General features: G+C 45.0%; 1 protein-coding gene across 2 annotated transcripts in view; it reads right to left on the reverse strand.

The window, feature by feature from the left end:
* The window catches only part of plxna1b (plexin A1b), a 158,175-nt gene that overhangs the window by 64,402 nt on the left and 67,169 nt on the right, over positions 1-26,604 (reverse strand). For both annotated transcript variants that reach the window (XM_079265704.1, XM_079265705.1), the window contains exons 4-8: positions 18,832-18,932; positions 15,983-16,106; positions 15,129-15,282; positions 13,996-14,095; positions 8,225-8,339 (exon numbers count right to left, since the gene is read on the reverse strand). In XM_079265704.1, the coding sequence (XP_079121830.1) occupies positions 8,225-8,339; positions 13,996-14,095; positions 15,129-15,282; positions 15,983-16,106; positions 18,832-18,932 (594 nt within the window). The remainder of the gene's footprint in view (positions 1-8,224; positions 8,340-13,995; positions 14,096-15,128; positions 15,283-15,982; positions 16,107-18,831; positions 18,933-26,604) is intronic.

Below are 26,604 nucleotides of genomic sequence, written 5' to 3' on the forward strand. Positions count from 1 at the left end.
GTACCTCTTTGGGACTCATATCAACTACAGGGATGAGAAAAAAGCAAGACATACAAAAGCCGACCCATTAAATCACTGGAAATAGAGATTACAAGAGGTGTATGTAGGTGTGTCATCTACGTAAACTACAAGCTAAAATCTACAAGAAACTGTACACACATCATTATATTAAAACAACAACATACAAGTGTGCAATTATAATAATAAGCAAAGATCTACATGAGCTGCACGGTGTGGTACATACATGGAAGCATGTACGTGTGTGTGTGACAAAGTGTGTGTGTGTGCATGTGCACTCAGAGTTCAGGCAGGCTCATTAGCAGACAGAAACCACAAAGATGTTCTGTGACCAGAGAGAGAGCGAGAGAGAGAGCGAGAGAGAGAGAGAGCGAGAGCGAGAGAGCGAGAGAGCGAGAGAGAGCGAGAGAGAGAGAGAGCGAGAGAGAGAGAGAGCGAGAGAGAGCGAGAGAGCGAGAGAGCGAGAGAGAGCGAGAGCGAGAACTTAATAAGGCGGCAACATGTAGAACAGGGCAAGCGCGACGGAAGAGAAGGAAGAAAAGGGACTTTGAAGCTTTAAAGGGACTGTGAGATTGTCCGCCCACGTCTTTCGTTACCTAGCAGTATGGGGATGCAGTGAAGAAGAGATGGGGGGGGGGGGGAGAGAGAGAGAGAGAGAGAAAGAGAAAATGGGAAAAGTGAGTGAGCACAGAGGAATGAGGGAGCACAGACAGGCGTGAAAATTAAAGCGAGATGCAGGGAACGTGTGTCATGAATGTTATTCAGCGTGGATTATCAAATTCTCACAGAGCAAGAGCAACTAAATTTACCAACGTATATGTTCTTCCTATGCATACATACATAACTCTGTGCTTTGTTGTACCACCGAGGCACACATACGTATGTTGATTTCATCCTTTCATCCTCGACTTAAAAGCAAGCTGCCAAACCTACGCACTGTATCCCCAACACACACACGCCACAGCTTTTCTATAAAACAATAAAAAAAAAGATTACAAAAAAGCAGTAACGTGTGAATATTTTTTCAGCGGGTCTTTTTCTCATGGATTTTTATAGAGAGGGGGGGAGACTCCTGGCACCCCGTTTCTAACCCAGATATGTCAGCAGCCATCAAACCTTGTGCTTTTCAGCTTTTCAAAGACAAACCTGGATTTCAGAGGTAGATTCGCTCTGCTGTCTTCTGCCGATGGCTCTCCCCTTTGCACACAAAGTGTCGAAACTAACATACACTAAAGCTGTGATTTTTTGCGATCAAAAAGAAGTGGGCATACAGACCAAATTTAGCAGAACGTACACATAGCTTTGCGGGACAATAAAACTCGCTGCGCCTATGTGTACACAATTTACTGTACATTATCATTTGTCCGCCTGTGTTAAAAGATTGGTCCTCCAGACGGGAAAGGTTTACCGATAGTTTGCTATTTAGCGGTGTGCAAACAGTTCGCCCCCCTTGATATTGTGCTGCAGTAGTCCTTCAGAAGAAGAACAGAAACCAGATGAAAGAGACCGGAAAACTTTCTTTCTCTTGATCTGTGAGGTGCTTTGCTTTTTACGACAATGTTAAGCCTTCATGTGGTGGGGAAAATAAACCCATTTTACGGTCTTTAAGGGCATGCAATTCAGACTGTGCAACAACTTGGTGACACCCAGCGCTCGCTGACACCAGGGTCCATCTCCAAGTCTCCAAAGCATGTGCATGTCACTCACCATCTTGGGATTCCACGGGAGTGCAATTGCGTCAGTTAAATGGAGAATGGACAAAAAAAAAAAATCAGTGCAGGCCACTTTAGTAAAACAGCTCTGTGGAAAGCCCAACATGACAGAGGCAGTTAGCTGCTCTCATGAGCTTGGACGACGCTGGACGACGCAGCACGACACAGCCCCCCCCCCCCCCCCGTCTCTTTCTCGATGACTCTCCTTCCCAGCGAGCTGTCGCTGTTTCCCAATCACACTCTCTCTCTCTCTGCACACTCTCTCTAACACTTTGAAACCAATTCAACCAAGAAAGTGTCCTTCGAATCTACATAAACACTTCAAGCTGCATTTTGCTAAACTCCACCCTCTTCCATAAATATGACTCTGCCGTCCTTGTGTAGTTGTCTACTAAGCATACTTCTTAAGAGTATGACAGGCTGGTCTCTCTCCGCAGTGTCTCTTAGCCACCCACCCCTCCCTGTAAGGGATTGATGCACGATGAGGATGCATCAACAATATGTGTGAGGGAATGTTAAGGAATGCTTCTGAGAAAAAAAACACAAGGAAGAGCTGCAGGAGAGGAAATAAAAAGGAAGATAAGCTGTGGGACGGTTAGGCTAAAAATAGCCAGCGAGAGAAGGAGAGATGAAAACATCTGCATGCATATGTGACAGACCGTGCTTGTGTGTGAGCCTCCTAACGCATCTGTGCACACAAAAAAAATCTAAATCTCTCCTCTCGCCTTTTCCTTTCACTGATACAAACAGTACGATCATGTGGGAAGTACACACACACACACACACACACACACACACACGCAGGAGAAGAGCGTGACTGAGCGGCTGAATTATATTACCGCTACTCAAGAAATGCTTACACTTCCTCAATTCACCTCATTGTTCTCTCTTGACAAATAAGTGGGATGTGATTATTGACTCTGTGTGAGAAGTTTCCTGAGAAAGTTCACAAAAAACAGGGAGGGTCGTCAGAAGCGGTTTGATGAGCCGCTACCAAACCAAGGGTTAAACGTTGGACGATCACCGTCTGACTCAGATCCATCTGGCAAAGAAGGCATGTGGTTACTTCACCCCGTCGCCTACACTTCCTCTCCATGTTCCCTCAATTGCTCTCTCTCTCTCGCTCCCTTCCCGTCAACCATGGAGCGCATTTGGAAAAGAAATTGCGTCACTCTGGAGGTAATCTGCCGCTTGTTGCTGCCAGGGCTCTCTGCTTGCCTCCCTGTCCTTGGATACTTTTTTTTCTTCCCTTCTTGCTCTGTTTACATCTGGTCTCAATTACAGCACCTCTGTCTGTCTTTGGTTTGCGTTCGTGAAATAAATGAAGCACTGGAAGAACGGCATTTTCGGAGAACTGCATCGCATCTCGCCTCCACCCATTTTCTCATTTATTTGTTCCCTGTTCATTGTTTCTATTTCATCAAATATGGCTTAGGCACATACCCTCTTAATATTAGGCAGAAGCACATGTGAGCGTGTGCATCCAGCTATTAGCTACATGATGCACCTAACACCACTAGGTGGAGAGAGGCAATACAATGGACCACTAAACAGAAAAGAAGAGCAAACAAGCACATTTTGTATGGAAAGAAATGATGGAGAGAAAGATGAGGGCAGAGGGAAGGACAGATGGACAAGAACAAAGTCTGCGGATCGCAGCAGTGGGCAGAAAAAGGCGACAGACCTGCAGAAACATGGTTTGGATGAAGGCACAGCGTGGGGAGAGAAGAGGGTAAAATAAATAAAAGGATGATGATGAGGGGAGAAGACTGATATTACTATCTGATAAAGACACCAGGAGGGAGAGAGGGAAGGAGAAAAAAGGAAGGGGTGGATATTATTCAACCACTTGTCCCTCTCCACCCTCCCCCTCACCCACATGCCCCCTGCAGCTCCGTGCTGCTGGTTGTGCTTCGTCCTGATAAGAAGCAGTGACAGTCACACACACGCGCAGCATAGACAAACACGCATGTATAACCGTGCACACAGCGAGGCCCCTCAAGCGGCCTTGGCCTACAATGTGCGGGATGTCCTTCTCGGGAGTGTGTGTGTGTGTGTGTTTTCTGCTCAGTGTCGTAGTAACAGCCAGGGTAAACACAGTGTGCCAGAATGTCACGGTCTGGGGCCTTCACACCTCCATCACAAATAACTCTTTCAGCCGTGGAGGGAGGGAGGGAGGGAGGGAGGGAGGGAGAGAGAGAGTGTGTGTGTGTGACAGGGAGAGAAAGGAAGAGGGTAAGCATGCGTGTGTGTTCTGGGACTGTTTAAGAATGTGTGGGTAGGCTGTATGCTATAAGTGTATTGGCTTGGTTACGGGTGGGAGAGAAGAGACAGCGCTTGAGAAAATATATTGATGCGTATTGTTATGCTTTGCTCAGAGTGCAGCCTGTATCAAGCCTCTCTTATTAATGCAGTGTCTCGGGACGATGTGTCATACACTAATATTACATTTGTGTAATTGGCAGCAGACAGCAGAGCTTGAGTGTGAATACACGAGTGTGTCTGCCGGCATAACTGCAGTGATGCTTTGATAAACACAGATGATTAGGTACACTGTGTGCCTGAAGTTTGCATGAGTTTTTGAGCGTATTTAAAGAAAGGAATAGTTCAACATTATTTGCTTTCTTGCCAAAAAGAGGATTGATACCACTCTCATATCTGCAGGGTGAATATGATGTTACAGCAAGCACCCAGATAGCGTAGCTTAGCACAAAGGCTTGAAATAAGAGGAAACAGCCAGCCTTGGATATGTTCAAAGGCAACTAAATCTACGAGCATCTCTGAAGCTCACTAATTAAAACAATATATCCCTAACTTGGCAAGAAAGAGAATAAGCCAATTGCCCAAACATCAAACTAGAAGCAGGAAGAGGTAGATGGTGGAGGAGAGAGACAGGCCTGAATAGGAGGGCGACATCATTTAACCCGTCGTGCATCCATGCAGAGAGGGGACAGAAGGAGCATGAGGAGTGGAGGGTGCTGAATTTATCAAAGAGTGAACATTCCATTGGCAGAAATGCAGAACAGCATTACGTTTATAATATCTACATCCTGACAGAAAGTGGAGTTTGGACATTAATGCAAACCACATCTGGAAGAAGTTTCTACATTCTGAATGTGACGCCCATCACTCTGGACTTAAATCCCAAAATAAACAACACCTGCATTGTCTGTTGTGTGCTCAAGTTAAAACTCAAAATGACAAATAAACGAAGTGGAGAAAGAAAAGAGGGAGAAATGAAATCGGGAGACGGCAAAATGCGACAGCCAGAGAGTTTAGAAAAGGGGGGAAAAAGGCCTGCGCCCACAAATCTCAATCAAGCTAACCGCCGCCTTGATTGCTCAAGTGAGACCGAGCCTTGCTTTGCAGCAAAACAAACACGTAAGCATGTCTTAACATAGCTGAGCCCAACCGCCCCGAACCCTGCCTGGCACTCATCAAGGCTTTGGCTCAGAATAGCACTTTCTCTTCAGGGGTGTGTGGAAGGAGAAAGAAGGAGAGAAAAGTGGAAGAAGAAAAGCCAATCAAGTTCCTTAAACAAGGAGATGAGGGAAAGGAAGAACACAATACCTGAAGAAAGGAAGCAAGGAGACTTCCTTCACTCTAGCCCTCCTCTCTCTCTCCAGCTTTTTTTTTTTTTTTTTGTTATGATAAGTAACTTCAACTCCTCTGCGCAATTTTCCACCCGGTCGCTCCTTAATTCGAGAATTAGTTTGTTGTGCTTTCGGAGGCATTGTTGATTCATGCACATTTGATTTGGAAAATGTCACTCATTGTATTTATTTCCTCCCCCGCTGACTCTGTCGATACATTTCTTTCCCTCTCTTTCTTCCCTATCTTGACGCCGTTGGTTCACAAAAACACAACAACACTTCTACCCCTCGGTCGGCTCCTTTGATTGGATTACATTTCTTTTAACTATTTCTTCGCCCGACAATCACAAAAAAATTTACGTTTTCCATTCAATGTAATTTGGTCAACAAATTACAGATTGAAGAGACATGGCTGGTTGTGTGAGAGGGGGAACATAAAATAAAGTGGTGGGGGGGAAACACGCCGACCCTCTGGGTTGCCATGGTTACAAAAGATTCAGATACTGTACGAGACGAGAGCGGAGCACTCGAAGAGGGAAAATAAATGAAGGACAGGGAGGACCGTTTGACGTTCAAATGTTTATTATATTCAGAATGAGGACACTGATGTTTACTGAGGTACAACTATTCATTTTTAAGATTTTAGCACTTCTGTCGGGGTAGTAAAGAAATGGAAGAATAAACAGTGAGAGGAGATGTTGTGTTGCTCTAAAAAAACAATCAAAGTTCTGCTGGTAACCTTGGTCTTGGTCCCTATACTTGAGGATTTGGACATTTGACCAGCTGGTCCTGTATTTTCTCTTTGCTTTACTGTCTACGCCACGCAACACCACACAGAGTCCGACGTGAGGAGCAGCCACCTCTGAACCGCGTGTTAAAACTTCTATCTGGGCTTTGATCACAGCCTGACGATGAGTCTTATTTAATCCTGTCGACTGTGTGCTCCTGCAGGAGGGAGCAGCAAAGGTCTGAGTGAAGTGTCTGCTATCAGGAGAACCCATTTCACTCTTATGTTAAACACTGCTATTTGTATTCAGAGTTGAGCTGCAACACGGCAAAAAGGATCTTTTGAGGTCTAAATTAAGGGTGCAAGCATATGAGCTCACACAATGGAAAATAATGGGGGGGAGAACAAGCATCAAAGTGGTGAGGGATGGGGTGGAGGGAGAGGGATGGGAGAGGAGAAGGATAAGTCTAGCCTACAGGAAGAGCTGTACTTGTTGGGGCATTGAGAGCGCATCTAATGGATATGGCAGCTAGGAGAAGGATGATGAATGACTCTGTGTGTGTGTGTGTGTGTGTGAGACGGTGCAGATTATGGATTCTCTAGTGGAGCATGTGGTCGGAGGTTTCTTGGGCAGGCGAGGTGACAGGAGAGGTCTCTCTGTCCACATGCCACAGCCGGTCTGTCTATCCCTACTTTCTCCCTTTCTCAATCTTCCACTCCCTAAATCTCTCCATCCATTTGTCTCCTTTTTGCGGGAGATGTGCAAAAAACATCTCAATGCCTAAATGTCATTAATCAGAAGTCGGCCTTACTGTAATACATGTTACACTCTGTTGTCTGGTATCCAAGAGCCCTCCTCTCCTGACATTCATCAATATTACCACGCAGTTGATATGTTTGCTTGCACATGCTGCTTTTCCTGCGATTCTCCTCTCGTCCGCTCTCCTTTCCTGTTTATCCATCCGTTGCCCCTCTGGCCTCTCTCAGCTAGGAGTGTGCTAGCCAGCGCTCTCCCCGTGTCTTGCAGATGGGCGCACTAATCCGCTAACATTAGCTCTGTGAGGCGTGAAGGCTGGGCCCGTGTGTTGTTTTGGATGGGCATGGAGGCTGTGGTTTAGCACGCTAGTGTTTGGGATTCTACACAGCTCCGGTTGAGAGAAGAGATGAAGGGGAAAGTAATTGGATAAAGGTTGACCAATTAATAAAGGCCGGTGATTCAAGACGGCCAACAAGGGGGGGCTTTAATCTGCACGGAGATAGCGGGGAGAGTCAGGCCACAAACAAGGAGATAGGGGGGGGGGGGGGGGGGGGAACTGTGTGTTTGCGTGTCTGTATTTCTGCATTTGTGTGTGTGTGAGGCTTCAATCAGATAAAGAACAGGCATGACTGTCAGTCACTTGGGAGTGCAGTGGATTTACATCCATAAGTCCATTGAGAAGATATGCATTTGAAAGCATTTTTCTGTGCCTCCTAATATATGCAAGACTGTGTTGAGCGAGTATAAGGAGAGTGAAAGAAAAGAGAAAAAGCACAATGAAAGCACAGCAGCGCTGTGTGTCCATCACTAATATCCTTGTATACACTCCAGCAGTTGACAAATACTTGTTATGCCTCGCGTGCCGCCCGCTGCAGCCGCCACTCGGCACGATTGATATTAGCTTTTATGTTAATGCAGCATTTGGCTATGTAAGAACAAGGCAGCATTTCCATAGACAGTCATTCATTCCGGGCCTGCTTATGGCCTTATGGGCCACGACAGAATTATTGCTGCACGGTAAACAGGCTGTTGTCACTATGCCAAGAGCCACTACTACACATACAGACAGCAGACACACACACACACACAGCAGGGTGATGTGAGGAAACCCCGAGGCGAAGGCCACAGAAGGTGCGAGGGTAAAGGTGTGTGTGTGTGTGTGTGTGTGTGTGTGTGTGTGTGTGTGTGTGTGTGTGTGTGTGTGTGTGTGTGTGTGTGTGTGTGTATAGCTGAGTGCAAATTATTCCTATGTTGCTAGAATTTGTGCTTGCATGTGGGGGGAAAAAGAACCACGCTTTCACTGTGTGATCAGCCACACTTATGTTGAGGGGAATAGGCATAAAATGACATTGTTGCTGTAAAAAGGACTGTTGTCAATGTGAAAGCAAGATGGTGGAATCTGCGGAGTGAATCTTACCTCAGAGATGTTGACGCGTCCCTCCTGGAAAGAGCAGTCGTGGGCGTTCTGGGTGCACATGTGGCGGTACTTGCACCAGTGGCACGGGAATGAACCGTTCACACAGGAGAGGCAGCTAAAGCAGAGAGAGATGAGAGGAGACGGTTAGTTGAATTTTTTTATCTTGCTGCATCAATGAGGTGGTGTCATATTGTAAAAGGTATCTGTGCCCAGTAGTATCTCATATTTTATGTGTTGAACAGAAGAAGAGGCCATTTTATTTTATTAAAGTGCACTAAAATAAGGAATATATATTTGGTTCTGGGCTAGAGCCAGCTTAGAGACATTTAAAGTTGATTTGTTTGAGATGTTTGAATAAGCAGTTACAGTGTGGGAATCTCGCCTTTCCCTCTCATTCGCCATCTAGTTTGTCACCGGCTTTCCGTTGTATTGGGGGGGAAGACGCTGCTGCTTGTGATACAACACAGGATATACGAAAAAGTTAATACATGTCCAGCGGTGTTTTTTAAATCTTTACTCTCACGGTCTCATGTCTATTTATCATTCAATGTTGAAATTTGGACATTTTACAACGTTGTCTGGAATCCCCTCACCTCCCCCCCATCTTCCATCCTATCCATCAAGTGTCTCATCGTCTTTCTCCCGCTCACTTCCCTCATTCATCACTCTCAACTCGCTTGTAACTGTCCATCGCTTGCTGCTTCCATATGTTCAATGATCTTCCTCACAATGTTTCCTCTCTTCTCCCTCTTTCTATACTTCTGTTGTGTCATTCTCTCCATCCATTCAGCCCTGAGCCTCTCTTTCTGTCCCTCCGTCTCTACCTCTCTCACCCTATCCATCCCTTTCATTTGCTGCCGTCTCATTTTTAAAAGCCCCCCCCCCCCCCCCCCCCCCCTGCTCTTTGTCTAAAGCTCTCTTTCATCCGTGGGGCTAAGAGCGCTCCACCATTTTAAATTCACCTGCTTTAGCTGAGGCGAGGTGCAGATAGACGGGCTGAAAGAGAAAGATGGGAGAGAGAAGAGAGTGAAAGAGAGAGGGAGAGCGATCAAAAGCAGGTGGATTTCCCTGAGAGAGGTTTAGACGCCAGGTATCGTGGGAGAGAGACGGGGTAGAAAATAGAGATGGGGGGGGGGGGGGTGTAGCCTGCGGGGCTCTGCTTGGGAGTCTCATGGGAGAGGGAGGAAGCATTAGGTTGAAAGTCAGAAAGTGTATGCAAGTAGTGTGTGTGTGTGTGTGTGTGTGTGTGTGTGTGTGTGTGCCTCTAAGGGGACCCGTGGAGGAGAGCCAGACAGGTTCAAGTATGCAGTTTATCAACACAGCTCCATGTTATTGGTCCTCTATCAGCCCTAGAGAGATACTACACTTCTTTGTACCTCATTTATGTGCGCAGCATTATCTAATGTAACAATTATGAGCCCACAAATAAAATAGTTTCATTTTATTACAACGCTTACTTGTAGATTCACTTTCAGAATTTCTTCCGTGTGACTCCTTTAGCCATTATGGTTTGTGTGAGCATATGGTTTATTGAGAATATAACATAATACCACACATAATGCAGTCAAGGTAAGCAAGTCTGGGTCCATAACAATAAGAGAGGCGGGTAGAGGTGCTTAACATATACAGGCTGATTTGTATTCAACCACATCTGCCAGGTGTGAATTTGCGCGTCTCTCAAACCGCTATGGGCACACTCCCGACAAGCACTCAGTTGTGTTTTAACCCTGTGTAAAAATGCTGACAGCCATTCCCTCTCATCCGCATGAAAAATTAGGGCTCTAACTCTTGAGCTCTGAGATGGAGCAAATACACGATTCCATCAAACCCTGACGTGGATTCATTTGGATCAATTAGGGCCGCTCGTTTGTCAGGTGCGCACTGTAAGTGATCGTTTCCAGCCCGGTCCCCTCCTTTTTGAGCGAGATCAGAGGCTGGGGCTTAATTCAATCCCACTGCCACTTTAATTGACCAATTTAGCATTGTGCTGAGAGAAGCTGTCCATTTAGAATGAGAGATGTGCGGCTAAGGAAATAGCAGGCCTCTTAATACCACACAAGAGCAAATAGGAGATGTGTCAATGTTGCCAACAAATGGAGGGAAAGCGATTAAACTACGCTGGGTTGGGTTAGCGAAACAGTGCAAGGACTCAAACTGCAGAAATGGGGGTTTTACCTCAATGTCGGACACGGAAGAAGGGTGTCAATGCCGAACAAAAGAGCAGATGACATTACTGATGCAAGACAAATGAACACGTGGCAAGTTAGCTGAGCTCATTGTGGAGCTTGAGGGCGTTTGTTAGCTCGGCAACAATCACTAGTTTGAATGTCAAAGAGTCTTTTTTTTCCCGTTGGGGGCCCACCGATGGATCAGTGCTGATCAAAATACAGTACACCACCAACTTAACACAGCAGGTCACCAGAACCAAGCAGCGAACAGTACAATGTTTAGTTAGAAGATCACACCCAAACACATCTGTCGCTAAAGCCTTGGTAATAATCACCTCTATCTGGACTTTTATATTTTATTCATGTCAAATCAACCCCGTTAGTGTACCATTGACTTTGAAATAACGAGCAAAATATCAGCAGGTAACCGCTGCCAACTTTCTGTGACTTTAATGATTAGGGCCTTTGAAATAAAAGACGGTGCCATTACGTGTGCCACCCAAGGCCAACAGTAGGCCCTGTCTGACAACCCCCTACTGCTCACTCTTTGGTTCCTCGAAGTAAGCAGGGCCCCCCTGTCACGAGATGCCTCAGGATCTCAAAATCTCTCTTTTAGCCTGGGTGCACACCGTTTTAAAAGGAAAAGCCCACACAGGGCCATTCATTTTTTCCTTCTTGTCCAAGGGTGGGCTCCCTTTTCAGAAGCCCAAGTATCTCCTTATTCCTCCTTCCTGTCACTCGCCATCGTCGTTAGCCACTCAGAAGCCTTGAGCGGCTGCAGACACGCTGCCCGTATGGCCACGCTCATCATGCTAATTTAATCCGTTCATATTCAGATGCTAATCAAGCTTTGGTAGCGGTAGTATTTTTTTCAGGGCAGACACAATGGGCTATGATTTCCTCCTCTCTCCTTTCCCCGGTCAGTTTGGAGAGATAAATACAATCCGCTTTCCTCGTGAGGCGCGTTTGACACACAAAATGAGTTATTTATTGGCTACTATTCACTTCAAAGGAGCGGAGGTGAATAATTGAATGACCCTCTCTAGATAGTCTCACTTGTCATTACTGGATTTTTAAAGGAACAAAATTAAATCTAAATTGTGCAAGAACAGGGCAATAATTCCTGCAATATTTGGAAAGAAAATACTTAAAATTCATTGTAGAATTCTTCCAAAACTCTTTCAGCTGCACAATTTGTCTCGGTTTTACCCTGGATCCAAAGCTCTTCACATTATTCTCCATCAAAGACAAAGACACTCTCTCATGATATGCACTTTTTCTCCCAATTACCGTACTCTGAGAGCACCCTAAATCACACAGCAAATGACCCATGTCACGGCCCGAGCCACATTAACCACAGCAAGAAAAGGTGCTCAGTGTGGTTTTATACAGACATTTAAACCCCAATTCATTGCCAGACTATCTTCCCTATCATTAATAAATGGGGGGGAGGGGGGGTGGGGGGTGTGGGATGAGAAAAAGCGTATGGAAATATTTAATTAAGGAGCAATCATGGCCTTGGGTAATTTTCTATTTCAATCTCGGAAATCCTTAAACTGAAACAGTGGGAATTCTAATTGGATTAATACCACTATGTAAATTCATGGCATTTTAGAAAAGGCAAGGGCCACAACATAATCAGCTGTGTCAATAAGCGGAAAGGGTGTGTGTTTTCTGGGATGGGGTTGGGCGTCAACATGTGAATGTAAACTATTCAGAAACATGATGGTGTAATTCCAATGCTGTGCTCATGCCTTGACTTCCAAAAAGCAGCGTTAACGTTCGCAGTATGTACTGTATGAATAAAAATAGATGTGCAGGAACAGCTGATGAATATTGTCTCTGCTCGGAAATGTGCGTGTTTTGAGAGTGTCACTCTGCATCCTTTTCTGTGTAAAAGCCTTTATATTTTGAGTTTAAGCCCATGAAAGGAAAACCTGGCTCTGCAAAGAATGACCGAGCATCCTGGAAACAGGGTCTTTGCATGTGGCCGTGCGGGCCTGAAGTCATTACGCCAACGACATTACCAGTCTGATCTCATCCAACGCCACGCACACTGACGTCCGGAGGGCACAGCGGGTACGCGGGCCAGAGTCGCTGCCGAAGATGCAACGCGCCGTATCTTTAACTTCATTAGAACGTGTCCATTACATCACTGGGCGGCTGTATTAGATCAGCCCAGGGAACGGATTTAATCAGAGTTCATTGGGGTAATATCTTCAAATGGCCGACTCTCTTGTCTGAGTCACTTCTCATGCATGTCTTGCACTTGGTTTGTGAGATCATTGCCTTTTTAGAATATTTTTTGTGACATCACATTTGAACACATCCATGAAGAGACTTACTTTTTTTTTTTTTTTTTAACTGGGTGTTTACTTTTTCAAAATGAAGCAATTTGTACTGACACGTCTGATGCAAGATGTACCCTAGGCAGTATATGGCGGTGGGAGTTAGAGCAAATATCACAGGGTCCTTATGAGAAATGAAGTAACTGGGAGTTGACACTGTAAACCACCACACCCCTTAACCAGCTCAGCTAATCATCGTTGTCGTGGAAGGGGATTTTTCTCTACGGGGGCAGGTGGGTTAAAGGTCATAGTAACGGATTAGGTGTCCAAGACATTCAGGGCTTCAATGAGCTGTCAGTGACAGAGTGGAGAGAGGTGTGGCGGTGCATGTCTATGTGTATTTGCGTATGCCTGTGTGTTTGCAGACAATCCTCAGAGGAGGCTCATCTAACATCCACAGGGAACCCGGGATGGAGCCCTGCGGTACCCCAGGGGCCTCCAAGCCATCTGCTGCCCCTAGGCTAATACCCCAGCAGACGTTCAGCCTCCCCTGGATCAGCCGTGGATGGGCAGGAGGCAGGGTATCATGTGGGGCGGGGTGGAGGAGCTCGAGGATTCTTTTACCCCGGCAGGGTGCATTGGGCTTGCGGTAGGACTGACCTAGGGGTGTGTTTCGATGGGTGGTGGAGACTTTCTTAGCAAAAGGTGGATTAAGAGAGGCAGTGAACTGAGATTGGGCAGAAAGCTGAGGGTGTCTGGAGTGTGAAGGAGACTAACTCTTTGAGAGAGAAAACGCACAAGTCTTAATTTCATATGTTACAGTGTTTGACTTTGTCTTTATTGTGTAAATAAGTACCAGACTGAGTAGCCGAGAGCTAAAATAAGCTGGAAGTATTTGTTTTCTATCAAGTGGGGAGGCATCAATGTGTTTCGAGTCTGTGATTGGGAGGCATTACGGCAGACCATCGCATAATGAATTAATCATTGGAGTATCATTAGTGTGTGTCATGGGTTATGATAATAAGACTAGAATTACCATCTCATATCCCAATCGTTTCTCATATACGGTACGTTCGATTTTTAACTCAAATGGTAACACAAGCCTCCTGTTGAGGTCGGAAGGGGGGTGGGATATTTGTGTGTGTGTTTGAATGCCCAAATGTATTTCTCATGGACAGTAACATGAGACAGCCCACGGGGAGACAGGACAAAGAGACAATCACTTTAAAGAACAAGAGAGAACAGACTGAAATAAGACCCCAAACAAAGAGCAAATGACTAATGTACCCAAAAATATTCAACCATTGTAACTTACGACTGGTGGACGCTGCAGTTGTAGAAGACAAAGTCGACGTCGGCAAACTTCTTGCCCGTCTCCTTGGACTTCAGATAGAGCTTCACCACCTGCTTGTCACCTACACCAAACGGATACATGAACACAAAATGAACATGACCAAACGGCTCAAAAATACCTAACAGCTACATTTAATCACACGGAATATACAGTACGTGACAAACCATCGACACAATGTCACGTTTTAAATTTGAATTCCACTTGTGTGGCCTCAGCGGATAACACGCACACACAAAGAAACACTGTAGCTTAGCAACACAGCGCTCATGTCACACCCACAGTAGGGTGGCATTAAAAATAGCAGCACCAATCAGTGTTCGGATGCCAGAGCTGATTAGAACTCATAATGGGGCATAATGGGCTCAGTTGAAGAACTACTGAGTTGTCACTTTGAGGAAACTTACAGCTTACAGACATGTTTTCAGTGCTTTGAATGTGGATACCAAACAAGTTGTTATCATTTGTGGCTTGACAGAATTGGACATAAAACAGGTGCAGAATCTCTACAAAAAAAAAAAAAAAAAACTTGCAGATATTTTTAAATCTAACAAAAAACCCCACTGAAGTCACTGCTTTGAAAAGAAGCAAGGAGCATAACCAGTGTCTTCAGATAGAAAAAATAAATAAAATGAAACTGACAACAGTGCATAATGCATGATAATGGGAATTCAAAAACAGTTCTATTCTCAGTAGATAAATGTAGACTTGTGTTCAGGGCTTTGAAAGGGAATGGCTGAGCGTTATTCGTGGTGACAAGGTATTCTGAATATAGACGCACTAAACAAATCATCTGGTAACATTAAAGTTCTGTTCTAGGTTTCCCCGAGTCTAACGTACAAAAAGACCGCTTAGGATGCGACACATTGGCCCATGGTGATGAACATACAGTACACAGTGAAAAGAGGTAGAGACGACATAAACATAAAACATGTCAAATGGAATATGGATTACGAACATAAAAAGAGTTCAGTACTAATCTCCTCAAATATATCATCAAAACGGCTCATAACCACACCCTACCCGCCCGGCGCTACCACCCAGTGACCTCACTACCGCGATGACTTCATCACCCTTCGCCCCTTTCCTGTGCCGACCTTTGTTCCTTGTGATCGGGATGATTTCCCGGACTGAAGGAGACAGGCAAAAGATGAGTCCACCCTGGATCCGCCCCTCCGTCTCCACGTAGTCCTCGAAGGAGCAGTTGACCCCCGCTGAAAGGTCAGGCATGTTACGAGCCTGGAGGACCAGCTAGCGAGAGAAAGAGAGAGGGACAATCAGTACAAGATCAATGGAAGGACATGGTGTACATGGATTGTTATAAGATATGACATGAGGGTTAATGTGTGTTGGGGGGGGTGGTGGAGTGAAGCGTGGGTATGAGTACATGTGACAGCAGCAGGAAGAAAGGAGGGTGAGTGCATATCTTGCGTGTATGCGTCAGTCGGAGCAGCTATTACAGCAAGGTTAATGTGTCCGTGTTAATGTGCAGAGTGAAAGTGAGGCAAAGCACAATCAGTCAAACCTATGTGGTTACATTGAGGAGCTGCTGGCAGAAAGAGAGCTCTCGCGCACTCACGCCTGCAGATTTCCATAAGATAAATGACAAGACCAAGAAAAGCTCATTCCTGGTTAAATCTACAAGTTTCAGCTGCATCGTTGGTGATAAACGTTGTGACTTTTACACGAGTTCTCATCGTCACACTTCACTTATGTGAGTATGTATGGCAAACATAAATATATATATGTGGACAATAGATGCATAAAGCTAAGGCTCTATCAAAAGGAAAGTACAGTCGGATCTTAAGTAGCAGGTGGAAACGAATCATGGCGCCACAGTTTGTTTCGGACAACAGCAGGCTTCTCAGAACTGGTCCAAGACCTTTTTAGACTGTTTTATTATTTAACATGTATCCACTACAATTGGGACTGTAGGCAAGAGAAGACATACCTGGACTTCAGACATGGTGACGGAGATATTTCTTGGCTGAACGGTGAGCTCCACACACTGCCTCTGGTCGGAGGCAAACCTCTGGGGCTCTCCTGCCCGGTCACACCGGTCCTTACGCGAACAACTAGGGTGCAGCAGCAAAGAAAGAGAGGAAGGGAGGCGAAGACAATGATCAGATGAAAGAGATCGGTGAGGAGAGGTGAGAGGAAAAAAGGAGGGGAAGAACAGATGAGAGAGGGGAGGAGAGAGAGAGAGAATATGAGCCACTGTTAAGCTAATATGGCAATCATATTAAGATGACAAACATGCACGGCCATCACCGTCATACAGAGATGGGAGCAATAACGTTAGACAAATAGGCTAATAGCTACCCCAGCCATTACTGTAGGCCTTTACATCATTACCTTATTGGCCCTGACATTTGTGCAAGAACCGCTAAGCTATATGAACATCCACTCCCCCTCATCTTTTCGGTTTACAGCGCCTAACTTCTCGGGAGATATACAGGCAATCATTAAAGCTTCCCTGAACCGTAAAAATGATACAATTCCTACCCGCCGCATATCAATGGGGTCAGCAATTTCCACTGCTTATTACGAGCAAACTGTTCGTGCTAAAAATCAGCATACAGCCCTGTATAGTGGCATTTTTACTATTAGCTTTTCATAATGCATTAGCTATCACTTCACCTTCGCGCTAACAACAACGGGTCCCGGTGGTGAGAGGAAAGTGCTGATGTGGCGCTCCGCGAGGCCTTAACAATAAGAGAGGCAGTGAAAAAAAAAATGCTAACTGCCTCCTGTGAGCAGCAGCCCCCCCCCCCCCCCCCCCCCCCCATCCTCTCGTTTAGTTAGCCTTCACTCGAGCTCAGCAAGAAAAAGCTGTCGCCAACCACTCCCCCGGGAGTCACACACGCACACAAAACGCACACTGTACAGGCACGAGTAGAGATGCACAAAGGTATGTAGACGTTTTCTCATTATGGACCTCTTTTCCTTCTACTGCTCCTCTGGTGTGTGACTGTGTGAATTCGTTTAAATGAAGTGTGCTCATTTGTCTAGAAACACCTGCATGTGTGTGTGTGTGTGTGTGTTTTCCTCATTCAATTTCACTGCTGATTGAAACTACCATGGCTCTTAATAAGATGTGGCTAAAAGCACCAGAGGGCTGAAATGAGGCTTATAAATAATTTGCCTGTTAATACCAATTTGCCTGCGAGGGCCTCTGCCAGATTTGGCAACACTATCAGGTAAGCAAAGAGCGAGCAGCATTCAAGACACAAGGTCAAAACGTGCCCAAACAGAAGGATATCGCTGGATCAAGTCCATCATAATTGTGTGTGTGTAATTCAAAAGATGTGTGTGTGTGTGTGTGTAGGATGAAATGGAGACACAGGTGGTATGTATGTGTGTGTGTGTGTGTGTGTGTGCCTTGAGGAAAGACATGTTGGTGATGTGTTTTTATAAGTGTCATTAACGTACAGAAAGATGGCATCATGCCAAATCCTGTACTGTTCTCACACTCCTTTGTGCACACACACACACACACACCCTCAAGTCAAAGGGAGGAAATGGAGAGATTACATCCGGACACAGTGCTATTATGCATCACTCACTACACCTGTGAGTGACTAGATTTCATTTCTAAACATAACTGCAACTTTCCAGTCTCCCCGTTACAAATCTAATCGTATACAGTCATCTTAAAAAGACCTAGTCCGCAAACCAAACACGAGACGTGACTAATCCTTAATCTGTTGCCATCTAGTTCCCACGTAAGTACCATGTTCACAACACACACAGACAAAAAGAAGGTAAATACCACTAAGATAAGTGATGCAGGCTGCCAAGCTGTGTTATTTATGTGCTATTAACCAGTTGACAGACTTCAACGGGGTAAATGTAGCACTACTGCCAAGCAGCTTTCAAGTTGTAGAAGTTAGATTTCTTCTATGAATCATAATTAGGCCTAATTAAAAGGTGTTAGAGGCACTTTACTCAAGTTATTACAAGGTTTTAAAAATAGTTCCTGAGGTCAACACAGGCCACATTCAAAGCAGCAAACTGGCTGCCTGTGCAGTGTTTAGGTTCTCCATTCACACTGTTGTTCCCCTTTCAGTGGCACATTTACATGTACAGCAAACGTGTTTCATGTCGATCAACACCTTCTGAGGTAAAGAGAAAGAGTCGGTTGTTTAAAGGTGTGGTGGTTCATTCAACAGTACATCAACGATCACATTTTAATGCAGCTCAGGACGCGAAGGAGCCTGAGAAACACTCATTTAGGGCTCAAGTTTGAAGCTATCAGTACAATTGAATTTCAGAAGATGGTAGTTCTGAATATCATGGTCTCGCTTATATTCAGCAAGTTAAACTGCAAGTCTTTAGAAGTCATAATTAAAAGTAACTACAGACATCGTTACAGTTGTAGACACCCACAAAAAGCCCTGAGGCCAGACCACAAATGTATCCACGGTCTCCATTCTCTGAAAAAAACTTTCAGAAAGAAAATGCCCCCCATTGAGTCGAGATTGTGCCGATTTTTCTTCTTTTTCTTTACGTGTATTGCTCCTTTCCGCCCTGCATTCAAAAAACTCTGTCAACTTGGAATATATTAAAGAAAAACTAAGAACCAAACTTCCCTGTAAACAACAAGAACTGGAGTATCTGGGGTGACAAAAGGCTACTGAGCATCATGTGTATACCATTCAGGTGGGTGTTTTTCACTCCAACTTGATCAGCTGACACACACCTAAAACACTTCTTCACACAATTATCAACTATACAATGCAATGGATGGGTACCGGGATGAAGTGTGGTAATGAGTGCATGAGTGTGTGTGGTACTTACACATTGTGGAGGACACACCATCCACAGTGAGGGTCTCTGGAGCCCAAACACTCCCCACAAGTGGTGTACTGCTCGCAGCTTTCCACTGGAACTCTCACCACCTAGGGAGACAAAGAGACAGAGAGACAGAGACAGAGAGACAGAGAGCGACAGAGACAGAGAGAGGGCAAGAAGTGATGAAAAAATAATTAGCATCCTCGTCATCAAACCAGTAAAATGAGCAGTATATTCGGCTGGATAGAGATGAGCATTTGACAGCTTATCAGACTGATTCAATTTCAGAAAACTGTCAGTGTGTGTTTGTGTGTACCTCCCTGAGACTAAAAGAGAGCTTGTCCGTGAGCAGTGTGTGTGTGTGTGTGTGTGTTCTGGTGAGCGATTTTGGTCCAGCGGTGTGTGACAGCCTCCAGTGAAGCGTTTACAGGAGAAGCCTCGCAATGCATGCTGGGACACCTGACAGGTGGCTGTTGCAACGATACTGTGATTGACGGGTGACCTCAAAAACCATTGGGAGGCAGAGGAACAGAGGGACAGACCCCCAGTGTGTGTGTGTGTGTGTGTGTGTGTGTGTGTGTGTGTGTGTGTGTGTGTGTGTGCGTCATTCACTGCCACACTGGATGTTCGAGCTTGGTGTGGCTACAGATGTTGCCTAAGAAACTAGACTGTGTCTAAGTGTTTAAGTTCGCCCTCCACTCCTGCTAAAGGTGATGACAGACGGTTCACAACCCCAATGGGTCAGAAAAGTGTGTGTGTGTGTGTGTGTATTTCAAAATATTCACGAGTTTAAGTGAGTGACAGACAGATTGCTAGCATATGCGCGGAATGCTAGTGTGCAATGAAGCAGGCAAGTGTTTTTGCGCTTTTGTGGGTGCACATGTGTTTAAAGTGTCAGCGCCACATTCAACTTTTCTTCACCACAGGGCCCCAAGTTGATGAGTTGCTTGATCCCTGTTTCATGGGGTGTGTGTGTGTGTGTGTGTGTGTGTGCATGTATCAAATTGCCACAGACAGCAGGCTAGTTTTAAATCATGCAGCAGATAGTGAGCCGTCTGATCAGTAAGTAACAGCATTTAGCAACCCTACCCTTGGGTAACACTGTTATAGCGTGGAGACACACACACACACACACACACACACACACACGCACACGCACGCACACACGCACACACACACACACACACACACACACACACACACACACACACACACACACGCACACACACACACGCACACACACACACACACACAGGTTTAACCATAAGAACCCCTTCCAAGTGGTACGTGGGGACTAAAGTAGTGACTGCCCTGGTGGGGACTGACTTTTTTTATGAGAAACGGAGGGGTGTATGGAGGGATAAGAGGACAAAAAAAAGATGGCAAAAAGAGAGCAGAGGCCTGAGGTAAGCGATAAAGCTGGTTAGCTGCAGGACGGAAATCAGGCAGACAAAGGAACGCAGCACTGAAATATTAAACTGGGGCCGGGATTCCTCCGTGAGCTTTACGTAAAACACAGATACGAGATGGATACGACATGATGGAACTCATTTATGCCATGAAAAGTGTTGAATCAGCCTGGCATTGGGGCTTTTTGACAGAACAATACCGCTCACGCAGAGGGTAGACGGAGAAAAACACTTGACACTGTGAGCCACTAATCCGCCTTTTCTTTCTTTTCCGTTTCCTTCATTCCCCACCATACATTTGGTTATTTCCATTACTCTTTATGTTCCTTCTGCTTCTTTATCGGCCCCACAATCTTCATCCTTCTCTGAGCATCTCATTCATTCATTCTGCAAACCAGTACAGTAGCTTTCTAGCTGGCGAGCTGCCCAGAGAGAGAAAGACAGATGAAATGATGTAAACAAGCGATGGTGGAGACCAGAGGAGGGGGGAGGAGGGGGGAGGTGGTCATCTACTGGAAGAGCTGCTGTATGGATGAATAGAGGGAAAGAGAGGTGTAATGGAAGACACACACGGGCCGCATTGGCATGGACATTGTGCTGAGTAGATGGGATATGGTGGCAGACGGCTGCTATGTGTCATTGTCAGAACAAGTGCGAGTCTGAAAGAAGGGCTGAAAAGAGGGATGGAACAAGGGATTGGTGCGTCTTTGACAATAAACGGATGACAGAGGGGAAAAATGAGTGTGAATGAATGAGCAGATAATGGAAAAGTGGAAGCGGCAAAATCAGCTTTAGTTGAGGATATGTGATCGGACACCTTGGGAGAAAGAAATCATCACAGGACTTCTTCTCAAATAGTTCATGATTTGCCAATTTTTTCAAAAAGAGTAAATGGAGAGAATGCGCAAGAATGGCCAATTCCCCCTCATGTCCTCCATAAATCATGACTGTGATGAAGGACAATGGTTCACATAAATCAGACTCACACTATGGGTCTTTGGTGAGCTAGCATAACCTTATCACTGCCCTATGTAATGATAGATATGGTCCATTGCTCACAGCTGTTCCCATACTAGTAACTACACTATGGGCTCTATTCAGAGGGAGTGGTGTACAGCTGTTGATGTGGTGGGGGGGGGGGGGCTATGATGGTTGTTTTTCCCAGTGGGGATATAAAACACTTTACTGGAGCCGGGAATGTTCTTGTATAACCGCATGCAGATCCCAGAAATGTGTGTTGGGAATACTGCTTACCAACAGACACATACGCACACTCCCGCTCCGCCTGCCTCTCGATGGCTCTTTTAATGAAAGCCAATTCTCGACAGTGTGCCACATTACTCCTTTAAATGACCTTATAAACCAAGGCCGCCATCTCCTCCTCTCTTGCCATCTCCTTATTTACAACAGCATCCACCGCTGTAACTCAATTCTGCTTCCCCGCTCTCTCTCTCGCCCCGTGTTGTCAGTCCTCCACCCTGACCATATCGCAATGCCATGACATCTCCTTTCAGCAATAAACTTTCCACCTTTCCTCTCCAATCTGGTTTTACAGAGCGCTATCGCCTGCCTTTAAACGTCCTGCTAACAGGCTTTGCGACGGTCACCCCCCCCCCCAAAACCCGACGGACCTGTAAAGCTTTCAGTGCGGCTTTTCATTGGCTGTTAAATCTACAGATATAAAAAGATCAGCCTTGTTGCGGCTTCCTTTTTTTAACATTCAAACACAGGGAGAGTCTATAGTAGAGGAGAAGAGGAGGGGGGCGTCGCAGAGATGTCTACCAGAAGAGAGCCGCTCGTATGTGTTGCACCGTCTGGGAGCCAAGAGGAAGAAATCTCAGTTTGTTTTCAGTTATTTTTAGATATCTGCAGGAGACTCTGCATCAGTAACGCAGCGTGCCTCCTTGAACAACGATCACTGAACCTCTTGTGCTCAACACTTAACCTCATATGGTTCTAACCCCACAGCTGAGGGACAAATAGGAGTGAAATTTGGTTTAACTGTGGAGTGTCAATTTAAGGACAGAGCACACGTACAAAGTCAGCTTTTCTGAGATACATTTTAAAAATGTATTTTGTGGACCAAAAAAAAATCCGTTTCCAGAGAAAAATTCGGAAAAATCTCATAAACTTGTGGCTCTTTTATTGCTCGTCTCCTTTCATCCAAACCTTACTCTGTAATCTTAACGAGCCGTGGTTGAGCAGAAAATAAATTCAAAGACTCAGATTTAAACTAAAAATGACATTTACCTGACACAAGGAGCAGACAGCAAGGGGAGGAGGATGATAAGGAGGAAGAAGATGAGGAGAGGTTATCACCCGTCATCTTCCCTCCATCGCCTCCTCTCTGTAGACTGGCATTAACCACACCTGCATTATCTCAACAACCGTCAATCATCTTCCATCTTCCCGTGGTCTAATCATTGCAGTGAACAGCCATGTGCACAGCAATAATAATACATCAATACCTACCAACATAGCCACTAAATGCCTCAGAACAACAAAGAACAGAAATGGGAGTTCTACCCAGTAGTGGTCTGGCTATCCCTGAGGCGTAGTGCAGAAACATGTCTCTCAACAGGGTCTCCATGTAAGTGTTCGTTCTTCCAGGGCTGCAATACCTGCTCGGGGGGGGGGGGGGGGGGGGGGGGGGGTTGTATCAAAGGCTGGGTTAGCATGTGTGCATTGACTGGAATGTAAGGGGCTTAGGAGATCAATGACTGGCTAGGAGCTCGATGTGTTGACTGATTGGAGATAAGCAGCAAAGCAAACACGACTCTGAGAGTCTGGCACCGAAAAAAGGAAGGAGAGGTGCTGAAGTACGGGCGGAGAGAGAGGGAGGAAGGGTAAAGGTTGCGTGGTGGGAGCAAATGAAAACTGAGAAACAGCAATCACATCATTGTCTTCCATCCAAAAATCATCTGTTGATTCAATTTGCTGACTGGTGTCCCAATACTACATTGCTGTTACACTGTAGAGATGTTATTGACAGATCTGGCCATTGTGGTCAACTCAAATTGTTTGGGGCAGACCTGTTTTAGTGAATTGGGTCTTTATGCGTCAGTGAAAGAAAATAGTGCCCACTGTGATAGCTGTAATCTCTTGTTTTCTCTCTCAAAACTCACTCCCTGCAGTATGCTTTGCTCCCACTGCCCTTCCTGCCTCCTTCGCTATCTTTATCCCTCTCATATTGTGTTTTGCCTGCCGTTTCTCCCTCCCAATGAGCTCTCCTTTCTCTTTCGCCTCTTCAATTTATCTCGTCCATCCTCTTTCTCCTGCACTGGGCTCAATTATTCATCCGCATTGTTTTCCCCTCTTCTGAAACACTGTTTTGATCTCTTCTTCTGTACTCCATCCCGGTGAAAGCAAGAGGCAGATCAAACAGCTCATTTATTTGTCCTTTGTGTGTGCTCATATCGTGAGTTCAAAGCCAATGTAGATGACGACTCAAATTCCCCTTTCCTAGAAGACTGCTCTGAGACAACAGTACACACACACACACACACACACACACACACACACACACTATAACACTGCACTGCAGGACTGCTCTCTGTCACAGTGTAGGTGTGTGTGTGTGTGTGTGTGTGTGTGTGTAAGCACCTTAACAACTAACATAGAAGCACCTTCAAATAAGTTAAAGTAAGTAAAGTGTCCTTTATAACGTTTAATTATTGTGACATTTGTGTATTATGTGCTGAATTGCTGAAGCAATACCATCTGAAAAAATGACCTTAAGAAAAGACCAAATAATTTGATCTTTTTCCAACAAAACTAGAGAGAAAAAGAAAGGGAAATATGGAAAAAGTGCAACAGTTAGGACTGGCTACACAAACAAAACCAAGAGAAAACCTAGAGTGAGTTAAAAAAAAGGGCATTGAAAAATAAAGACGTGAGACCTCATCAGTCATCACATGGACATCCCCATTAACTCCTCCAAAGGAAGCTAATCTTAAACTATAACTCAATACACTTTCTCCCTCTTTGTGTCGCCATTTGTCCATAATACTGTGTCCCTCAAGAAAGAGTGAGAGCCTGATAGAGAGAGAGAAAGTCGAATGAGAGAGCAAAAGAGGAAAACTAAGACAGAGACAAAAGAGCAGACAGAGATTGAAAAAGCGCAGAAAACAAAGAAATGGAACAAAGAGACTGCAGAGAGAGAGAAAGAGGTAAATGTGACCAGCTAAGGTAGACAGGCCTAGGGGTCTTCTAATTAAGTGAGGATGGGAGAGGCCAGCGGCCTGGTAAATGACTCTGTCACTTTAGTAAATGGACTTGGTGAGGAGTGAGGAGCCACACAGCTGGCATTTCCATTAGCACTGCCAGGCGACCCACCACCATATACACAGGCAGAGAGAAGCAGAGAGCGAGGGGGGGGGGGGAAAGAGAAACGCCGCTATACTTTATTTGCTCTCACAGGAGTCGCATGTGTGAAAGTCATGCCTGGTAGGTGCATGGATGGATCAAGATTGTGGAGAGAACTGAGCAGAATAAACTAAATCTGTGTGATTGACTGCCAGCTCGCTTTACAGGAGCTTTTGAAATATTAAAATGAGATAATTGCAAATTAGACAATTGGTTGAAACACAACAAATATGCATTTTAACAAAGCTACATCAAAAACAAATCCAGGGACGCGAAAACGGTTCGATCTGATCAATGTTTGTCATGGTTATTCCATGACATCAGCTGATGTTCTGTGAAGGAAAGTTGTACATACAACCGTGTTTCATGTGCGAGAAAGACAATTGACATTATGGTTATTATTAGTGCTGAAACAATTAGTCAACTAATCAATAAGGAAGACAATTAAAGTGGTGGTCCAGCAATATATTATTGCAGAATGGTCCAAATAGATGCAGCAGAGGAACAGATGTCCTGACTTTTAGTCTCTATATTGGATCGAGTTTAAAACATGCTGGATCCTATATTTCCCTTCTCAAATGTGTGCATGTGCTGCCAAACTGAATCTCTTTAGGTTGAGCAAAACAAGCACTTTGAGGAAGTCACCGTGGGGTTTTGGAAAATGGTGATGGTTGTTTTCCACAGTTTTGTTCTCACATTTTATAGACAAAAAGATGAATTGAAAAAATGTATAAATAAATAAAATGTTATGATGTCTAACCATCTTTCCAATTGTATTCATCAGAGTCATGTTCTTTCCTTTTGTGATATCTGAAAAATTCTTCTTTTACAGCCTGAGTTTTTCCCCATTTGATGCTTTTTAACTCGCTCTGAAGAGGCCGGCTGTGCATGGCTTTGAAAAGAAATGTGCGACACTTCATCGTTCTATCAAGTGTGGCTGGTTGTTAAGGCACAAGACTGAATACAGCGATGTGCCACTTTGAGCAGCTCCGCGGGCCATGCCAGCTTTTGATTGGTCTCATCCAATGACAGTCATTCAGAGCCACCTCTTTCCGCCCCAATCACTGTCAAGCAACAAGAGGACCAATTGCACAACCGATTGATAATGATTGAGAAGAAAGGGGAGGAGGGGGAGATGGTGGGAGAGAAAAATCATTAACCTCCCTATCCATCTCGCCCTCTTTTCTAACCCTATCAGTCTGCTCTATCACGCCATCCTTTGGGGAAAGACGGCAGAGTAAAACGGAGGGAGATGAGAGACAGACAGAGCTATCTAGTGACATCTAGACTTCCATTAGGACTGATAGCATCACGCCAAAGACAAGTGTCTGAGCACACTTTTCTGATGAGGCACGCACACATTCAATCAAGTACACACTTTATTTCCCTTCTTTTTAAGGGAAGAAGCACAAGAGACAACGATAGGACAGGAAAAGAGGAAGTGCGAGAAAGGGAAACACAATTAAGAGAAAAAGAGGGCGAGAGGGAAGTGAAGTTTGAGCTGATAAGAGACATGGAAATCATTCCTCCATGGCTAATAATGGGGTCTTGGTTAGTCTCCTCACATATCTGCCACTGCTAGAAGGAATTAGCATCACTTTTCACTGTTTTTTATTTTGTTGGTTCCCTTCTTCCATCATGTCACAGAAAGGAAGGGCGTAGGGCTGCAATTAACAATCAATTATAGATTATTTTCAATTAACCAGTTCATTTTTCGCACTACTTTTAGAAGTTTGACTTTTTACAAACACAGCCAATGTAGTACCAAACAGTACATTTGCTGTTACAAAAAAGCACAATAAGTCTATAAATGTGGACATCTACATACATGCATGATTGACAGTATTGTGTATTTCGTGTACGAGTGCGTGGGTGCATGTGCTCAGTAATGTTTTGAGGAAGGTGCTATAATGGCTTGAACTCTTGTAATTGGGTGCAGTTGAGCTACACCGCCACTTCTCCCTTTTAGTCCCTGTGCTACCGTCTCCGCCTCGCTGCACCAGGT

Source organism: Melanostigma gelatinosum (genome assembly GCF_949748355.1).
Source record: "Melanostigma gelatinosum genome assembly, chromosome: 3".
NCBI classification, from domain to species: Eukaryota; Metazoa; Chordata; class Actinopteri; order Perciformes; family Zoarcidae; genus Melanostigma; species Melanostigma gelatinosum.